Source organism: Cryptomeria japonica, chromosome 10 (assembly GCF_030272615.1).
Source record: "Cryptomeria japonica chromosome 10, Sugi_1.0, whole genome shotgun sequence".
Classification (NCBI taxonomy): domain Eukaryota; kingdom Viridiplantae; phylum Streptophyta; class Pinopsida; order Cupressales; family Cupressaceae; genus Cryptomeria; species Cryptomeria japonica.
Window position 1 is genome coordinate 216,607,847 of NC_081414.1, and position 22,199 is coordinate 216,630,045.

The 22,199-nt window shown below is 36.5% G+C and overlaps 1 protein-coding gene across 1 annotated transcript in view; it reads right to left on the reverse strand.

The window, feature by feature from the left end:
* The window catches only part of LOC131054234 (uncharacterized), a 139,789-nt gene extending 119,225 nt beyond the window's left edge, over positions 1–20,564 (reverse strand). The window contains exon 1 of the mRNA XM_057988692.2: positions 20,016–20,564. Within this exon, the coding sequence (XP_057844675.1) occupies positions 20,016–20,212 (197 nt within the window). The 5' untranslated portion in view covers positions 20,213–20,564. The remainder of the gene's footprint in view (positions 1–20,015) is intronic.
* Positions 20,565–22,199: the final 1,635 nt, after the last annotated feature.

Below are 22,199 nucleotides of genomic sequence, written 5' to 3' on the forward strand. Positions count from 1 at the left end.
CCTTTTGCCAGTGGAATAGTCCATTCAAGGAACTAGTTTCATCCTCTCAGTAATCTTCCAATTCCAATACCCCTTCATTATTTTGTTCCATCCCCTTCCTTCCTCTGTGCTCCACTCTCTGTCTTCGGACTCTAAGTCTGAAGATGCCAATTCTTCACTCACCACCTGAGTCCTTAGGTCAATGACGTACTTCCTTCCCTGACTCTCAATGGAGAGTGTGTCACGCTACCTTCGCAATGATTAACCACCCTCTCCCGAGGAGAGCCTCGTATGCCTTCTTCTCTAATGGGATGACGACAAAATCTAGGAAGAAGAGTTGTGTGCCACTTATTACCTTTTGTCCCATCAAAGTCCCCATGGCTTAATGCCATGCTAGTCGACCCCCACCAAGTTGAAGGTTGGAAGCCACAGTGTAGGTTTGCCAAGACTTTTCCAAGTTTCCTCTAGTAGTACATTGACTCCCAAACCTCCATCGATGATGGTGTTTGTTAATTTCATTCCCATAATTTCCATCTCCACAATGGTTGGCTTCCTGCCAATGCTCATCATCAACAACATCTAGTCACTCACCCCATCCCCTGCACATGGCAGTTTCTCTGTCAATTTCTCTTGTGGCTTGTCCTGCTTTTGATGATTGGAGTAGTTGTTACCGACTATGTTGGTAATTGCCATTCCCAGTTGCGGCATAGTTTAAAGAAGGTCTATCACCTTGATGGGCATGGTTGTCTATAACACCTACCAAACTATGTTCTTCTCTAACTCTAATCGCAATGACATACTTGCAGTTCTGTTGGAGGTTATTCATTCCCTCGCCAACACTTGTTCTAATTCTACTCTGGCTTCTCAGAGTTGTTACTTCTCCATACATGGGTCCGAGTACATCGCCTTCTTCGTTTGTGCTCTCGTGATTGCCAGAACTGCCTCGTCTTGTTCCTCCACATCCAACATATTAATACCTTTTTGCTTCGAACAGTTGGTGTCTTCGTGCACAATAATTGTACGTTGTCATATTTTGGGAATCTCTCCCAAAATGTCCCCATTCACTACATTGTTTGTGTTGTATAATAGGACGTCCTCTGGAGTCTAACTGTATCTGATTTCGCCCTCGTTGGTTTTGATAACTGCCTAGCGAAACGTTATGTGGTTTCGATGGGGTGGACTCTCCCTGTGTGAAGAGTACTTGTGTACTTCTCGTCTTCAAATTGTATGGGCACTCCTTGATTGAATGACCTAGCACTTGGCAAATTTCATAAAACATATTTCTACAACAATTACCTTTAGTGTGCCCCTCACTTTTGCATTCAATACATCATAGTTTATTGCTTTCTTTATTGATTCCTTTCTCTGCCTTCAATTCTTTCATCATTCTCATCATATCTTGTCATAGGGCTTGAATCATTTTGGATTCTTCATCACCGCTACCTTCGGTGCTCTCATCATCATCAGTCTTCCTCTTCCCTCGAGAGGATGTTTTGTTTTCACTCTCAATGTCCATCGCCCGATTGTAAGCATCGGAATACGAGGATGGAGGCACTACTTTCATCTTCTTGCACGGCGAGGGGATCAATCCCTCAGTGAACCACCTCTTCTTCAACCCATCGGCTAGCTGGTTCTCCATCTTGTTCAACAGTTCTTTGAGCCTACGATTTTATGCTTGCACGTTCTCATTCTTCCCTTGCCTAGTGTTGTAAATTTCTACAACAATTTCATTGTCATCTCTCAGCAGTTTAAACTCTTCTTGAAATGCCTTTTTTAGCCCGTTCCATGATGCTTTGTATTGAGCTGCTAGGTTTGTATACCAGTCAATGGCAATTCCCCGTAGGGTGGAGGGGAATGCCTTCAACCAATAATCCTAGTCATTATGACCATTCGCCTCCCATATTGTTATGCAGGTCTTGCAATGGCATGCGAGATCCTCTAATCCATCCCCTATAAATTTAGGAAGTTTCTGCTTCTCTTGGGTGTTCATGATTGTTTTCACTCGAAAGGTATCATGTGTATTCAACCAGATCAGACCCTCGCTCGCGTTCGTGTGCCTCTTTTGCACTCTCCACGTGCGAGCTCTCTACGCGTCCACCTTCTGCGTCTTCTACACCTTGGTCGCCTTCTTCGTTTCTATACTCTCTCCCCCGTGGAGTCTTCGGCTCAAGCCTCCCTATTCTCAGTTCTTCAACGAGCGGCAAATTCTTGATATGGTACAAATTAGTTTCTAGCCCGCTTACTCCCTTGTGTACCGGACTTGGGTGGACTATTCCGACTGCTACGTTTCGGTGCTTTCCCAACACTCTCGGTCGCGCACGCGTCCAATACACGTCCACCTCCAACATCCCCAACACTTCGTGTACTTCCAAGTGTGTCAGACCTGGGTGGACTGTTCTAACCGCTACGTTTTGGTGCTTCCCTTGAACTCTCGACCACGCACACGTCCTCTACACGTCCACCTCTAGTGTCCCAACACTTTGGGTACTTCCGAGGTCCAACTTGTCCCTGTGCTCCCTCCAATCGAGGGTCGACGAACACCTAATCGCTTGGTCTTGACCACCTTGTGACCTCTTCTCACCTTTATTGCAGTCAAAGGGCATGAATCACTCAAGGCTGACCTGATTTCTTTTAAGGCAACGACGCCAAAATGTTTACTGCTATATCTGATAAATTAAATACAGGAAATAATAATACAAATAACAATGCATACCAGACATAGGGATGAAATATATCTTTATTCGCACATGAACTTATTGCAGAGAAGAAGATCAGAGATGATCGGCCAAGGATCACAAAGGACCCGACATTTGCCGAGAGGAACACAACCGTCAACCAACGGACACGTAACTACCCGAGAGTGACAACCCACTTAATACCATTAATTAATACATTGTCGGATAACCAAAATTATCAAACATAACAATAGGCATTTTATGTCGAGTACACTCCTTATGTGACTTGATGAATCTGCAGATGTGAAGTGGTCCTTGCTCTTCCTGATGTGCTGATGTAAACCATGCAATGATCCTCCTTATGAAGATAGCTATAAAGCTTTATAGGCTGTGATATCTGATGTACCAATATGAATGTGCAGATGTAAATGTTGATATCACTTTGCAGTGATATGTTGTTGTTCCTGATATAAAATTATGTACTTGCAACAATGAATAGAGGTGTTGTTCCCGATATAAATATTGTTCCTTATGCAACCGATGTGTGCCAAAAGCAATTGCTCAAACTAAGTGATCCAAACTGGATAAGAAAATAAAAGATAAACTTATTAGATGCCCTTCTTATTGAAAGCCTATCCCTATGTATACTTCGGTTTCTCCTTTGAAAGGATGCGACTGACTGTCCGTACTGGTTGTGAGTGAAAGGTGGTGTCTAATTGATTCCTTAATCTCCATAAACAGATTATCTTCTAATGCTTAGGACAAGTACTTGTTAGTGCTTAACCAATATGAGTCGGCAACTATCTTCAACGGATTCTAATTAACAATATGAGTCGACGTTTCTCCTTGCTTGCTCTTCAAGCTGATCGCAGCTTTTTTAATCTTGATCGTGGCCTCTTATTTATTTGCTTCACTTTATCATTAAAAGGTAATCATCATTGCTTAATTAACACTGCTGCCTTATAGAATATAGTCGCTACCATAATATGAATCGCCTCCTTAAGGTTTATGAGCATATTAATCACTATAGTGGATTGCTTCATTAGTGTTTGCTTCTTTTTAACAACACCGTTTGGGCCTTGTCTGTGTTAATGATTCATTTTCATGAAGTCACAACTTTAAACAATGTAATCATTGGTCCAACTGAATGGTAATTGCTGCATCATAAGTGTTGCCTTTTATCATTGAACAAATTTACATTGTATTATGCTTCTACTAACTGCTGATCATTGTCCCTTTCAAACAAAGCATTTGATGTCTTCATAAGCAATAAAGGATGTTGGCCCATCTTTGTTGATCATATGATTTGGCTATCCATAGTTAATCATAGTATGTGCATTGTTAAACTTGTTATATCATCTTTATATCTCTTAATGCCACTAAGGAAAATTGTCTTATTTATAAGACTTCACGATTTTCCTTACTTCTAACTACCTTCTAATTATCTGATGGTGCTCAAGGTCTGTAATGTCCCCTACTAACTTTAGACCTGTTATAACCATAATTAATCTATTTCTATGTACTTATGACTTGAACTAACTTGACTAAGAGACAAGTCTATCTTAATGTGAATCAAATCTGTGATTTTCTTTCTTTCCTTTGTCTATCAAGTACTTGCTAATTTACCATACTACATAATTGATCTTATTCTGATTCATTATAAAACATTTACATATTTATTAATAACTAGTTATATGAATTGTTTTGCATTACTGCATAACAGTTTCTAAAAGATACTACAATAATTATTATATTAATATCTATATTTATACTATTATTGAATTCTGCAAGTGCATATGATCATTATCGAGCTTCCAATCTTACTCATCATATTGAACACATCATAGTTTTAAAACTCTTTGACTCGCCTCGGACTCGCCACGGACTCGCGAGTCCTTTGGCGAGCCGAGTCGACTCGCCTAGGACTCGCGTGGCGAGTCCAGGCGAGTCCCTGTGAAAGACTCGCGAGTCTTTCGCAAAGACTCGCGCGAGTCTTTCACTCGGACTCGCGAGTCTTTCACAGGGACTCGCGGGCCCAGAAAAAACACGCCCGTGGGGCTTAAAACCAATTTTTTTTTCATTTTTTGACTTCAATTTGGGTTTTTTTTGGCTGGAGCAGGTTAGAAGGGTTTGGAGGAGTAGAGGGAAGAAGGAAAAATCAGCATTAATTTCTTTATGTTCTCTAAATGCATTAATTTCTTTATGTTTTTTTGTAAAACTACGGTTTTTTTTTTTTGCCGAGTCTTTGCCGAGTCTTTCGCGAGTCTTTCACGAGTCCGAGTCCGAGTCCAAAATTTTGGTTTGCCGAGTCCGAGGCGAGTCCGAGATTTTCAACTATGGAACACATCACCGTGCATGCCACCAATACTGCCACTATCTTACTGTCAATTATTATATAGATAAATCTATTATCCTTTTCAGACCTGAATATAAATAAAGGAATTGAATTATCTTATCCAATATTTATGTATCTTCTAATTACCAAATATATATAAATTAATAATACCATCCTTACCTAAAAAGCAATAATATATCTTGTGGGGGGTATGGACAGACAGATCTGACCATGCGTCAGATCTGGTCTGCCACTATTTAAGAAATTAAGAAAGACTATCATACGTGTTGCAGTCTATATTAATATTCCTCCCAATATTCTGCATTCAATCATTATTAGACTTCCTATATATTAAGCATACGTATTAAACACATCCCTATGCATTACTGTTATAAATTTAGTATGACACGTTAATATATACCATATATTTTATGAAGTTATTGGTGAGAAATGTATATATATATATATTCTTTTTTTTTTTTTGATTGGTAATTGGCCTAAGCTTGAATAGCTTTTGACTGGAGCTATGAACCAGTGGGGACACAGTAGGAGGCCCCATCCCCATTACATATATTTGAATTATTATTATTATGTTTGATTAGATTGACCCCAAGACCTTCTCATCCTATAGAAGGCCAAGAGTCACAGCTTAGAGTTCCATTAGATTGACCCCAAGACCTTCCCCATCCTATGGAAGACCAAGAGTCACAACTTAGAATTTCACTTCAGATGTCCCTATTGGGAGTTGAACTTGGGTCTCCACAGTGAGAACCCAATGTTTTAGGCAGTTAAGCTCAACCCCTTGGACTATATATATATATATTCTTGATATAATATGCCTGATTATTATTTCTTATGTTTGATTCAATATCATCCTTTGTGCCATTAATATTTCATTTGGTTAGAGTTTAGCATAACTTACCTGAGCCTTCTATTTCAGAATCCGAATTACTTTTCACTCTTATCCGTGATGACTGGAGTGTCATTGTGCATACAAGTGGACTGAGCCGATATATCATTATAAATGTTGTGGATACTTATGAAATCGATTGAATTCCTATATAAATGTATTTGCACACAGTTACGGTTCTGCTCCTAGTACTTGTGTCTAATCGCTTTTCTGGAATACCGTGCTTATGACCATGCATTTGAGCAATCATATATTTGGGTATAATGTCTGATCGTTCTTCCAGTCTTATCTCCCTATGACCATACGATGATTGAAGGAGAGGATATGTCTCAGTATGCTTCTGTGTCTGATCTTGATCTTTGTGCCCATGCGATATGGGTGGATGTTATTCATGCTTGCTTAATCCTTCTTAAAAGGCCTTGGAGAATGGTGGATACACCACCTTCGTTCCCTGTCTTAGCACCCCCTTTGATAGAACGAATTTGATCTCCCTTTTGTATCTCGCAAGAGGGAATGGCTGCATCATTTGAGAATCAAAGTGATGTGTCTCTCCATAATCATATTGCATCTCCTGTTAACATAAGCAGATAGGTTAAAGACAAACATAGAACTTAATGATTGTTTGTTTAAGTGTTTGACTAATTGATGTTCTTCGTTAATAGCTCCATATAGAAATACAAAGTATCGTGATGGTAGAAGGAAGCTCGTGCCAATAATTCACCGTAATTCCATACTTTGCTCAACGTCTAGCTTGCAACTCCATTGCTCCATAGATAAGTCGTATTGGTGTTCAGAACTGGACTACGTATAAAATAACGAAGAGATGATATATTATTCGGTCAACACTATAGTCACTTAATTAATTATAATGTCGAACTAAATATGATTGCCGTGAAACGTTTGCTCCCCAAACTACTATCGCCAAAATATTGATATGCTCGATTAGTATTTCTTAGATTGATATCCACTGCTCAATAGTGATTCTTCACTTTACGATAAGGGATTGATGAGACGATTATTGATATTAAAGACTAATTACTAATTAGTCGATATTATTATCACTTCATTGGTGTATTAACAAAATATTTTTATATCATTGTTTTAATTTAGATCGCTGTCTTCGTATTATTAAACTCCATAATAATGGTTGTTTGCTTCATTGCTTATTGTTAGTTCTAACAAATGACTTCTCAAGTCTCCCTTTAATATAGACGTCGTTATAAACATGTGTAATGTTTATAATAATATTAATTTACTCTATTTGAATATTTTCAGAATATTATTATTAATGAATATTAATTAAATAATAATATTTAATAATTTTAATTAATCCTTCATTAATAAATATCATATTAATTTATTTTTATTTGAATATTTATTAGTAATAAATATTAAGTTAATAAATAAATAGGTTTCAAATAATCATTCTTTGGTAATTAATTAAAAATAATAATTATTTCATTTAGGATCAAGGAGGGGGCATGACAAGGTCTGCCACTCCTTGAGCACATAAGGGTTTCTTGCTATTATATTGTAGTTGCAAAGATGGGGTCATCACAAAATCTATTCAAACCTATTGCTCTGTGTGTTGATGTGTTATTTATGCACTTCATAAACAGAATAAAATACAAATATTTTATCCTCTCTTGAACAAAATCCTCTCGAATGCTACTCTATGTGATCATACAAGGTGACTCCAAGATTTCTACGGTCAAGTCTTGACGTGTGGATAACTCAATGGTTTGATGTGATATTGTCGGAATCACGAGGGGGACTTACGTTGTACATGAATGCTTGAATGCAACTAGAACGTGGAAATTTACTTGATTTGAAAAAAAAAACGAAGCAATTATTATTATTAATTAATATAATATTTACCAACAAATGATTATTTGAAATTATTAAATATTTAATTAATATTTATATATCAATAATAATATTCTTGAAATATTTAAATTAATATTATATTACACTGTAATTTCTCATTCCCAAACCAAGATTGGATAATAAATAATAATAAAATTAAAATATGAAAGGCTAAACAAGGCATCGGTTATTAAAAGGTTAGCGACTTCAATGAAGTTCAAACAATGAACTGTTAGTAAACCAACCACATCATAATGTCGTAATCTTAAGGATATCGATTACAGAAATAAAGAGACTAATGGGGATCGATCATCCTAAGGAAGAAGATAGCAACTTAATTGATGACTAAGATTGTTGATTTAAGGAGTAAGTAACAAAAAAGAGATTTATGACTTCGATTAGTCAAATAACCGTTAATTATGAGAGATGTGATTTGTTTATGGTTATAAATCTACCGATTAATATTTGAGATGGCAGCCATCATTCAAACCAATGCTAATTACAATGTTGATCAAGGGAAGAGTATTAATCGATAATAGTTTATGAAGAGGCACGTTAATAAAGGATTTATTCAAACGAGGCACATGAGAAGAGATACGATTTAGAGGATAATGACAGCGATTAAAGATAAGAAGAGAAATGGTTAGGAAAGGACATGTCTCTTTAATCACATCCCTCTAATCATTTAAGAAGACAATTGAATTCAATCTCAACGGGAGGAGAAAAAGGAGAGGAAAGATATATTATCTGCAACCATCGAATGGATTGGAAATGATCAGATCAGATTAGAACTGTTATTAGGCAGTAACATCCTTGTTCTTGGTGGTATGCATGGGGATGGCTTAATATGTATGCTAAATATATGAAGTCTGATAATGTTTTTATTCAGAATTTAATATTAATATTAATATAGACTGCAATACGTATGACAATCATTCTTAATTTCATATGCAGTGGCAGACCAGTCTGCCCACACAGCCACTAAATATAATTAATGCTTTTAGGCAATAGGGAATTAATAATTTATATAGTAGAACCGAATATGATATAAGAAGAGAATTATATGAAGACAGTGGAATAAATCAGATAATATATATAAAATCTATACACCAGACTGAAGACTAATCTATAAGAAAATCATATGTAGCAACAATTTATAACATTGAGGCATATGTGTCAAGTATACAAATCAGAGGACACTATCAAGATAAGCTCTATCTTCCAAACTAGTCTTAGAATCTTAAGTTAAATATTATAATGAATAGTATTCAGTTTTGATAAAATTATATTTATTAATATATTATAACTTCCACTTTAAGTTAGAATTGTTATCTCAAGGCTAAATTAGGTGAATCCTAAAAGGGGACATTACAGTTGATGTGTTTTTTATGCACTTCATACACAGAATAAAATACAAGTATTTTATCCTCTCTTGAACAAAATCCTCTCGAATGCTACTATATGTGATCATACAAGGTGACTCCAAGGTTTCTACGGTCAGGTCTTGACGTGTGGATAACTCAATGGTTTGATGTGATATTGTCGGAATCACGAGGGGAACTTACGTTGTACATGAACGCTTGAATGCAACTGGAACGTGGAAATTTACTTGATTTGAAAAAAAAAAGGGATTGAAGGTTTAGAGAAATCTAATCTACACCTAAGATCAATGATAGCACTGGATCATGCTAGGATGGATACATTCCTTAAACTGAGCTTTGCTTCGCCATGTTGCCAACAACTACACAAAACCAATGCAATCTTCCAAGGGAAATGAAAGGTTTTCATATCATGAACATTCATCCAAATACCCAATATACTGGTGCAGCTTAAATAAACATATCCACAATTGAAATTAGCACATTTTAATTTTCAGGCTAACTATGCACTGTAGTTGAAAATCATCCAACCACAAATATTATGAACCAAGGAATTATCAACATCCACACATTACTCCATCACAATCAATCAAAAGTAAATGACCTCCTTTCCATGAGGTGGAACCAGTAAGGAAGTTAAAAAAGAATATTTTTTTTTGGTAGGTAATAATTTGATTTCATTAATAAAAGTCTTCAACTTACAGAGCATCCCAAAACACCATTCAGAACAGCACAAACTACCCTTACATCCATACAGCATTACCAAAAAAAAACCACCAAAACATCCATACTGTCTACAAAATGAGCTCGATAACATACATATAATAAACATATACCACGAGCAAAAAAACTACCAGTTTAAAAGATCACAAAACAGAGTTCAGCCAAAGCGATGAACATACACAACGGACACAAAATAAAAAGAGCATTCAAGTGGAACCATCGCACAACCTGGGATGATCTCCCTTTGCATCAATCTTCCTCTTTCTTGGTCGTAACTTGTGTCCCACCTCTCGCCTAGCCTCCTCCATTGCCTCCCTCAGCTCCTCTTCCACGCGCATCAACTCCACGAAGGTCTTCAATGCCTCCCACCTACACCTCGCCAACGCCCAGAATCTCTCTTTCAGTTCGCCCTCCTGCCACCTCACAAATGGCAATTTATCTGCAGGAGCATCCCCCTTGACACCTTCAGACACATAAAACCATCTCTAGGCACTGCCCATTAAAAGATGAAGTCCATTCCTAACAGATACTCGTCCGGTACCAAAGCCTTATAACCATTTTCACAGCATCCACCAAGACTTCAAATTCCAAACCCCATGCCGCCATTAACGAATATACATCCATATCGGTCCTATATCGGTAGCTAATATGATTAATTCCCTCCCCCATAACCAATTTCACAGCATCAATCAACCTCTTTCCTTATACCGAAAGAGGCCCTTCAGTCTTCTGTCAGATACTCGCCCAACGAAAAGAACCAGCCCCCTCTTTGTTCTAAATGTGAAGCTAGCCTCCATCACCTTTACTTCTACAGTACCACCACCTTTGCACCAACACTCAACCCACTCTGCAACCAGACTCTGTGAAAACGAGAATGAGATGCAGATAAAAATGAGAACATCATGCCTCAAAAAGGTCACACCTAAAAAGCCGAAGCATTAATCAGTGTGTCGTCGTTTCAAGAGCCATCCACCAACCCACACCATCAAAAACCCTGCTCATTAATGCAGATTCATAAAAGCATTGCCCTTACCATGATACAAACATTCTAATCCTACTCTAACGACATTTAATCCACCGCACTTCAAGCCAGTTAGCACATCCGCCAGCTCCCTTCACCATACTTGCCATTATCTAGGATATGCACGACCACTTATAAATCCGCCTCCACATCATCATTTGCCAGATTTCGAAAATCTTCAAAATAAGTTGCCTTTTCCAATTCAAATGGCGTGGCCCATTTCGACAGCACATCTGCCACCTCATTCCCTGTCCTACATACATGAGAGATTTTGAAATCACTAAAAAAATTTAAATCATTTTTCATCTTTTTAATAAAATTATCTAAAATCCAAGCCTGTGTCTCCCCTTTGATTATTGCATTGATTATAATTAAAGGATCTCCTTCCAAACGTAGTTTAGAGATGCCGAGTTTTAGGCCCCATTCAATCGCCATTAGAGTTGTCTAGGCCTCTACCTCATTATTTGTTCCCCTATCCAGCTTTTGAGCAACCAATGCTAATATATTTCCTTTCCAATCTCTAAAAACCACCTTCTTGTGACGTTTTCACACATCGCCCCATTGCAAATGGAGACCCCCACTTTTTTCGCTTTCTAGGTTAGTTGTCTTAGCTTAGTCATTGGTAGTTTTCGAGTCTTTGCTATTAAACTCTTATTTGCAGTTGCTCAAGGCTCGATCAAGTATCTCTTTAGGATGAAATGAGAAGACAACATTATCTTCAAATGGTTCCCCTTGTTCTAGAGCAATTCCAATCACCATGACTAAGGATGAAATTCATGAGTTAAGAGGTGTGTCCAAGGATTAAGATCATTGAAGTCGCCTAGCCTAGGTCAATTAGGGTTTGAGATGAGGATTCGTATCAATTGTGTTGGAACATAAGGATCTAGTGCAAAGGAGTCTTAGATGGCCGAAGGATGAAGTATTGAATCAAGAATTGTCTTAGAAATGAAAATTTGGCTAACTTAGTCTCATAATCCTGATGAAGCTTTGGATGAAAATGGATTGCAAAGATCCCCTAAGGAGTGGATTGCAAAACTAGTCAAGTGGTTGACCAAGTGTTGACTTGCAAAGGTGCCTCAAAAATCCGACTTGATGACAACTTGAAATGGTCTTCTAAATAGCCGCCAAGGTGTTAAGTTGCAATGCTCCCTTAAAATTCCAACTTGGTGCTTGAGTTGCAATGGTCTCTCAAAAAGCCACCTTGATCAACACTTGCAAAGGTGAGTTAGAATTCCGACTTGGTGATTGACTTGCAATGATCTCCCAAAAATCCGCCATCAGCAAATGTTGCAATGGTCATCCAAATTTCCGTCATGAAGGCTAAGTTGCAATGACCCCCCATAAAGTCGCTTAAGATCAAAGATTGAAATGGCCTCTCAAAAGGCCGCCTAAGGTGTGATTGCAAAGGTAAGTCAAAAAGCCCCCTTCATGATGAACTTGCAATGTTATCCCTAAAAACCAATCCAAGGTGTGATTGCAATGGCCTCTCAAAAGGCCACCTAAGGTGTGATTGCAAAGGTAAGTCAAAAAGCCACATTCATGATGAACTTGCAATGCTATCCCTAAAAACCAATCCAAGGTGTGATTGCAATGGTGTCAAAGAGTTCCGACTTGAAGATTGACTTGCAAAGCTACTTCAAATTTCCCCCTTCATCAAATGTTGCAAAGGTCATCTTAAAAGCCACCTAAGTGTGAAGTTGAAAAAGTGACTAGAAAATTCCTGCCTAAGATCAAAGATACAATGGAGAAATCCACCTCCAACCAAATCCTGCAAAGGTGTTGACAAAAGCCGCCCAAGAGGTTCACCTGCAATGCTACTTCAAAAAGCTGATTTGATCAAATGATACAAAGCTACCTCCAAAATCCGCATTGGTAGTAAGTTGCAAAGGTAGTTGATTTAGCCGATCCAAACAATAAACTTGCAAAGCTCCTCCAAATTGTCGCCTTCATCAAAACTTGCAAAGGTCTTCCAAATTGCTGCCTTGACCTTGAGTTGCAAAGATATCATGAAAAGCCGACAAGTGAAGATAATGCAAAGGTGACTCTAAAATCCGACCTAATGTTGAAATGCAAAGGTCTCCCAAAATGCCACCTAGAGCAAAGTTGTAAAGATCCTTCAAAATCTGTCAAAGTTGCAAAACTAAAGTCAAAATTCATGAGCAATGAAGAAGTCGGCTCACCAAACAAAAGGCAAATTAAAATGTTTTGAGGGAAAGAAGATTTTAAGATCAAGTAGGAGGTATCTTTTCAAGAGATAAAACTTGGTGAAATCTTGTGCATCATCAGACCTATAGCAAGCCAAAATCAGACATATGAGAGTGAAAGGTGAGTGAAGTTAATATGTATTCTACGTATTTGACACGCTTTTGTTTGCTTTGTGGGTCATTAAGATCAACATCAAGATCAAGCTTGAGTCATGCAAAGCAAAGATCAAAACCAAGACCTTGGAGCATGAAGGAGACAGCTTATTTGACAAAGAAATGTTTTATAATCTTGAATTCCTTTCGGGAATCCAAGAATCAAAGTCAATGCATTGAGGAGTCTAATCCAACCAGGTGCACCATTCATCAAAGTCATCACATAGTCTACATCAAGCATGATCAAGGAAACATATAGTTTCAAAAGAGTTAATCAAAGTTTGCTAAATCATAACAATGCTTCTCATCATCAACACATCGAGCAAACTAAATAATATTGAGTATCAAGAAATATTGCTCAACATTCCTTCATGATGATGAATCAAGTCTACAAGCAAGATGAGATGACATCCTAGTCATCATTCCACCAATCAGAGAAGGTTCCACATCAGCATGTCCAGATGCAATGAACCAAGCTCATCCATGGGGCACAAACTCTAATGTACCTACCCCCACTATTATTGGTCGAATATTCTAAAGAGGACATGTGTCCAAATGTTGTAATTATTTCATTGGCTAGAATAGAGTTTGTTGTAACAAACCCTAATTAGGGTTTCATTGTAAAATCTTGGTCATTGATCTCAAATTGATCCTGGCCACTCATTGTAATGAGCTCTCTATATAAAGATCAAGCTCTTCATTTGTAGAGGTGAATAATAGAAGATAGTTAGTAGTTCGATAGCAGATAGCAGTTAGAGTAGAGTAGGAGGAGAAGGCAGAAATTGTTGCCAAAGTTGTAAATAAACTTCCTTTTCATTGAAGTTATGGTGAAATGTGTTGTTTCTTTACAAGTACATGGTTTCTTGTTGGATCTTCATGTTAGATGATGAATAATTAAATGAATGAAAGAAATTGTGAATGATTAATGATGAAATTCATATATCCATACCACTAGCAATTCGTTGATTGTGAGTTTGCCTTACATGGTCAACTGGAATTCTTAATGAGCTTAACTTCAATTGTTATTCACACTTTGATATGCATTGCCTTGATGGTGTCATTGTTGTTGATAGTGATTTGAAACATCACGTACCTACCTTAGGAGATTGCACTAAGCTTTGTAGAGTTGTTCGTTGATGGCGAAGCGAAGCTTAGTTGAATTTCATTCAATCGTTCATTGTCTCTTGCATTCTTAGGAGTAGCGTAGTCTTTCTAAACCCTACATCTTTTGCTCTTTCTTTATTCTCCAAGCAAGTAGTTAGAATCTAAGTTCCAGCGAGTCAGGCATTCAACAATATAATGCAAGTCCCCTTTGTGATTCCAGCATAATCACATCGACCATTGAGCTTATCCACATGTCGTGACCCAACATTTAAGAACCTTGTAGTTATCTCAAGTGATCCTTAGGCAAATCTTCAGCATTTGAGAGACTTTGATCAAAAGAGGATAAGATACTTTTGGGTATTTTATTCTATGTTAGACTGTGCATAAAAAACACATCAACACACCCCTGCCCCAAAGACACTCGGATTGCCTTTAGAAGCTTTGTCAAAATTCGCCTTGACCCAACCTTCGTCCGGGGGTACCCACTGTACCATATTTTGTGCCATAGGAGAGCAAGAAAACAGATCATCCCATCTAGGCCCATGAATAGGCCAAGGAAGCTGAAATTATACCTTCAATTGAAAACCCTAGTTTCAAAACAGGCAAACTTCTTAGACAAGTATTGTGATAAAAGACTCTATGCTCTTTTATTTCAAGCCACATGTCTCTAACTAAGAAATTCTCATTGGCACCAAAACGTGAAGAGTAGAGGCATAAAGATACCTTACCATGACTTATCTGCTGAGTTGCTATAGCATGAAATAATAATTGATTTTTCTAAACAAAGAAGAGGAATATTCCTTATATAAGCAATTATAGAAGATCTTCCTATAACGAAAACGATCGAGAACTAAAGACAAAATTGAAAGATTCTAAATACTAACAGACTTACAAAATAGAAAGTTACTAAAAACTAACTAACTACTTAAATGACCATTATAAGCTAAATATTACAATATTACTTTAATACCCTCCCTTAATGGTCATTCTAATAACTACCATGAAGAAGACTTGTCAAAATTTACTGGTATTTTGGCCATGAATGCATTGAAGGCTGACTCCTCTTTTGAATGCTCTGCGACATGACCCTACTGTTGAGACCCTCCCTAGTTAGATTTTTTATCAGTCAACCGCTTTCTACAGAACTTCTTCATATGACCAAGTTTACCACAATGGTGACACCCTCCCGCTATCCAGACACAGAAAACGAAATAAAAAACAGCTTCTCAAAGACTGTCAATTTTTGTTGATAAAAAATCGAAAAAATAAAAAAAATAAAATAAAACCCACAATTTGTTTTTTTCAAAAATCATGCAAAAATTCTAAACACCCACAATTTTCTAGAAAATTGCTCTAAACCTTCACAATTCTGAAAATCCACAATTTTTCAAAAAAAGTCAAAAAGAAAGGTGAAAAACCCTCCACTACTTTGAAGAAAAACAGCAACACCCACGATTTTGTAAAAAAATCGCACAAGAACTTAGTACTTTTGCAGGAACGTTGTTCGCCCTAAAAACAATAGGCACGACCTCAAAATGCTGCAAAAAACTGATACCCATAATATTTATGAAAAAATCATGCAAAGAACTCTTGCTGAAGCAAACCCAAGTTTGATAAAAAATCAGAAAATTTGCAAGAATGAACAACGAGAAACCACAATTTTATAAAAAATTGTCAAAAAACTATTGTTGAAGAAGGAAAGCCACGATTTTGTCCAAAAATCGTCAAAAAGACATGCCTGAAACCCTTTGCACAGAAAAAAATTAGTTACACCCACTGCAAAAAGAAAAACAACCCGTTGAGAGCATAAATGATCAAGAAACACGAACATGAAAACCATGATTTTTATCAAAAAATCATTCAAAAACTTTGCTGGTAAAAACCCTCAATCTCCAACAGAAAAAACCACCAATTTTATTCTATAAAAATCTGCCAAAAAAACCTCACAATTTTTGTTTTACAAAAACCAATCAAAAAACTTCTAGAATATTTCGAGGAAATTTCTTGGTAAATGGACAATGAATTTTTTTATTAAAAAATTTGCCAGAAAAGAACCTATGCTCTGATACTAAGAAATAATAATTGATTGTTCTAAACAAAGGAGAGGAATACCCCTTATATAAGCAATTATAGAAGATCTTTCAATAACAAAAACGATCGAGAATTAAAGACAGAATAGAAAGATTCTAAATACTAACTGACTTACAGAGTAGAAAGTTACTAAAAACTAACTAAATGACTTAAATGACCATTATAAGCTAAATATTACAATATTACTTTAATACAGCAAATGTTTTTGTGCTAGAGAGAAAGGAACTCTGCACCATTTTCCACAAATTATAGCCTTTGCCTTTTTTACCATAGTGATCAGTTACATCAGATGAAGTCGGCATGAGCTTACCTTATTGTGACTTTCTTGGGCTAGTGTACCAAGCTAATCTGAGCCCAGAATCTTTGTCAAATAGCACTTGCTACTTTTTTGAAGAGCATGTTTAGATTCTAGTATCCTCTTTTTTTATTATGTCCCCATCTTGAATGCTTGCTTTGTAATGGCATGGTGTCAGACTAATGCAACAAATTTTAGTCACTTCTATCTTCCTTACTTTTTGAAGGGTAATCAAAAGGGAAATCAGCAATCAAAATGTTTACCTTTGATTGCTGACTTGGGAATTTTTGAAAGATTTGTAGCAAACTGCCACTCTTGTAACCCAAATTCTCAAAATAAGAATTATTAATGAAACAAGAACCAACTGAAGTATCCTTCATAAATTTGTGCCCATCCACACAGCTACTTTGTAAACTAATCTCGTATGGCAATGGCTCCATCTTATAAAGGCATGAAATAATGTCAAATATTTCTCAGACACTGCTAGACAACACTGGAATCTCTTTCAAATATTTGATCTTTGCACTCAACGTGAAATGCTATTTTCTCATTGTGGACATTGAGAAAAACAGCTCCCGGGCACGAGGACTCATTGATGGTGCTGTTACTTTCTCTACTTTCTGTTGCAAAGCTCTCATGTCATCCTTTTGATTGCTACCATGAGCTCTTCTGCCCTGATACTTCTCAAGTATCTTTGAGAAATTGTCAAAAGTTACTATAGCTCTAAAGCCTTCTAATTTCCCCTGATACTTCATAAGCATTGTGACTCCTCTGTAGTAACTGTCTCAGAATCTGATTTTTCACTCTTTTGTAACAACATGGGCCTAACAAGTTTTTGAATGGGACCCATTTGACTAAACATTGGTCAGTTATGCGAAGTTGAGCTTCCCTCTCTCTCTAATATTCTAGTAGGATCTGGATTTTGCATGTTCCTCTAAAACTTTAACATTTTTGTCAACAGCCCTGACATCCTATCTTGTCTCCATTGAATTCTCATCTAGTTATCTCAGAAAAGATCTGCCCTTTCGTCTTTCATCAAAGTTCTGCAGGGACCTAATACCACTGAAATGATCCTAAGTTTAATTATTAAGACTGAAACACACATAGAAACCTAACCCAGAATTCTCTAACACAGAAATTTTTCTGATATGAATTTGTTATTTCGGTTTTTTTTTTTTTGTTCATAGACATTCATTCAAACCAAATCTACTAATCTGATACCCTTACTAGCATACCCAACATAAATATTTGGTCCCTTGTTGATTCTAACAAACAATAAACTGCAAATTGGAATTTGATGGGTATTCCACTAGCTCCCCGTACAAATTTATTGATTCCCTATATCATGTCCTGCTTGAGAGAAAGGTTAGGAGAAATCCCCCCAATTGCCCCAGGAAGTCTTGGTGGGCTACAAAAATTGAAGCGTGTCACATGTCAGAACTAGAACAATCCAAAACCTTTGTCATAGTCATCTCAAACCCTAAAACCAAAATCTTAGAAAGTGAGATTTTCATCATTTTAATTAAGGCTCACGTTCACAGGATACTTCAGGAGCATTTATTAAGTGAAGCCCAGAACCAGAGGGACCAAGTAAGTCCATATCTAAGGAATCCTCAGGTTTGTGGAGTACATAGCATCCGAAGAAAATGATATAGAAAGTTTGGGATGCCCAGGATCCAGTTCAGTGGGATAAGATAATGCGTTTCACAAAGATTCCAATGACAAGATGAATTGCCCTACCAGTTGGGTTTTGGTAACTTAACCCTTGACCATCAACCCCTCCCTGATATCGCTTACTAGAAATTCCTATCAACACTTAACGCGTGAGGTCCGTATATGTCCACATGTTCAATTCCTACTGGCTTGCGGTAAAACAGCAACGGGTAGAGAGATGCACATTTGTTTTTCCTATTTAACCACTAGTCATTGATTGACGAACAATCAACAGAAGATGTCAATTCCAGTGGAGGTTTAGTACCCGAGGACCCCTGAAGCTTCATGGAGCTGAACAGAAATTAAATTTAGTTGAACACACTTGGGTCCAGTTGAGCTGTGTCGTAAAACTAAGAATAATTGGTATAATGAACCATGAATTTTAGGGTGTTACAGGTCAGTCCTTAAAAATATGTTTTTAGGGTATCACAATACTTAAGAAACTGAGATTTACATGGTGAAATGATCAGCTATGATTCCTAAACCCTTAAAATGGTGTCCTTTGTTGAATATTCTATATAGTGAAAATGATTAGCCAGAATTCCTAAGCTCCTACAAACTTATGTTTCTTTAAAATTGTTGGCACTAACATATAAACGTAGATCATTTGACTAGGTCAATTCTTAAATAATTATTTTTAGATTACCATCGTGTTTAATATACACAAAATTTCATAGTAAAAATGATCAGCTAGGATTTCTCACTATTATAAAAAAGTGCTTCCTTAAAACTCATCCACGGTGAAAATAACTACCCAGGATTCCTAAATTCATAAAAGTGGGTAATTCCTTAAAAAACTCTTCACTGACATAGAACCATAAATTATGTCGGTAGCTCAAAAGTCAAACCACGCCCTGAGAAAAATAAAACCTTTCAGAGGCTAGTGACTCAGAGCTAGAGCTTCCCAGCATGCAAATGGGAGGTCCTGAGTTTGGGCCCTAGATTAGTTCATGCTTTCAAGTTTCAACAATTCATACCATAACTAAACCTAGAATAAATTTCACCTCTTATTACAATAAATGACTAGGAATCATGGCTTATATTTCACTGCAAAGAAAAATATTAACCTCAGTACTATAATGAATATCTAGAAACACTGCTTAAATTTCAATAAGAGTAAAACCTTAACTTCGTTACCATAATGAAAATCTAAAAACATAGCTAAGGACAGGCTGTCTAATAAGCAGTAAAGCTTAACTAAAATAATATCAAACTAAAAACGTAGCTAAAGCCAGGATGTTCAATAAGCAGAAAAGCTCAACGTTCAGCTGGGAGATTAAGTATTACCATTGCCATCTAGAACCATAGCTTAAATTTCAACCGAGAAGTGAAAGCCTTAACCTCAATACTATAAATGACTATCTAGAACCGTAACTTAAATTTCAATTGAGAGTAGAACCTTAAACTCGTTACTATAAATAGCAGTATAAAAGCATAGCTAAATCTAGGATATCCGGATGAAGTTATGTTCAACATGCTTGTTTGCTTGTTCATTTTAGTTACTGATTAGCAAGTGGCCCAGCCAAAGGTCTCCATATAATAAAGAGACAAAGGAAGACGACGTTACCTCTCCTTTCGCTCCTGAAGACTCTTCATCTGAACCTTATAATGGTTCTCAATATACTGCTTGGCCGCTGCGACTTTCTGCCTGGTGAGAGTCGAACCCAGGACCTCTTCCTGTTGATGTTGATGTGCCCCGTTGTCCACAACAGCAGCATCAGAAGAAGAACAAGGGTTCATCCCTGCCACTTCCTGATCTTCCATTGCTTCTCCCCGCCCACAACAACCACTAGTATTACCAGAGTACCTTCAATAAAAATTGCTTATATATGGCAGAACGATTTTATCCTCTTCCTCCTCACCATTATTGAACTGTTATCTATCAATTTACAGCAGTGTCAGTGTGCTCGGTGAGAACTACGAGGAATAGAATGGGAAAGGGGCTCGAAACAATCAGTAGGTGAAACCCTCGCTTGTTTTATTTTGTTCGTATTCCGACACCAATTATTCAAACCCTCCTCTTTCTTTCTCAATTGTTGTGTTCAATTTTTTTAATTCTTATTCTTACAGATTAGGCATGTCTCGATGGATTGAAATTCATTGACAATATGTGGGTGTACCGTCATATAATGCGTGTATTTAATCAAATACTCCAGTGGGGATGTAAATTGATTGCCAACCTTTTAGAGTTGAATGGTTTATTTTAATATTTATATTGCAATGGCCGAATCCGATAATGTAGATATTTAAACTTTTTCATAAAATACCATTTCCTGTGTCTTATTAAAAATAGTGCTTTAGCAGATTATTTATTTGATACTATGTTCTATTGAATTATAAAAACTTCCATTATTAGGGTGATTAGTTGAGGTTGTTTTAATATAAGTTTTCTTGTTTAGGACTTAGTCATCGTAGTTTGGTATGTGTTCAATTTCATTGTTGAGGAGGAAAAGTGTATTTTTAGTATTTGTTTTATTTTTATTGTATATTGATACATTCAATTAATGTGTTTCAAGATTATTTGTTATGTTTATAAGCTTAATATTGAGTCTTAGATTGATTTCTAATTACTATCCAAAAAAATCGCATCTAAAATCTATTCTAAAAGTTTCAAAACAAAATTCAATTTTGAACATGTAAACACAAGCATACAAATTAAACATGTATAAATGGTGAAGGGGTGAAAATCCCAACTTAGAACCACACATGCAAATCACTAATGATTTGACTTAAAATTTGATATGGGTATTCTCCTAACCCAAAACACATACAAAATGCAACTCAAATGTGCAAATAAATGCAGAAAATTAGCAACTCACTTCTCATTAACCTTATTCAAATGTTCAAGAAATGAACAAATTACATAGTAAATTTGCAAATGCATTGCATGGAAGTCTTATAGGCTTCAATAACACTCCAAAATTAGATACAAAACTAATAAAATCAGCCACAATAACTAGAAGAATTTACAAGCCAAAACAATTCCTTCAACAATGCATTTTGTCGTCAAACTGACTTCCAAACCTTTAATTTACAACATCTTCTTCTTTTTCATCCTCTTACCTAAAATTTCTTCAAAGACAAATTTCTCCTTCCCTCAAACTTCCCAAAAATTTGAAAAATGGGAACCCCTAAATGAATGTTGAAACTTGCCTTTTAACCAACATAGTTACCAAAACTCCTATTTGGTAACTGATCCAGAGGGTCCAAGGATATAAAACTAAGTAAAAATTAAAAATCTAAATTTTCATATTTTTTCAGTTTTTTCTAGGTTCTAGTATTTTGCATTTTTGGAGGTCTTCGAAGCAAAATTTGGGGTTCAAACTTTCAACAATCCCTAAATTGGTTGTCGAAGGCTTTCTATTTTAGGGATTGAAACTAGATTGCTTGGAGATCTTTCCAACAATGTAAATGGTTTTAAATTTCGAGCACCGAGTGGAAATTTATGACCCCACCAAGTTGGGGTAAATAAATTCCTTTTAAAAAAAAATTGTAATATTTGTATATTTTCTCACAGCTAGCTATTCATTTCAAATTCTTATGGTTGTGGTGACTTTTGGTGTTCTTGAGCTTATTTATATCCTAGAAATTTTGAATAAGATGGTGGGTTTTTGAATGCATACAGCTCTCTTACGAGTTTGCAGATTTCTCTTGAATTGAACATAATATCGCAGGTTTGTTTACACTAGATATTATTGTTTTTATTGTTGCTTGAACCCATACCTCAATTCAAATCAGTGGTATCAGAGCA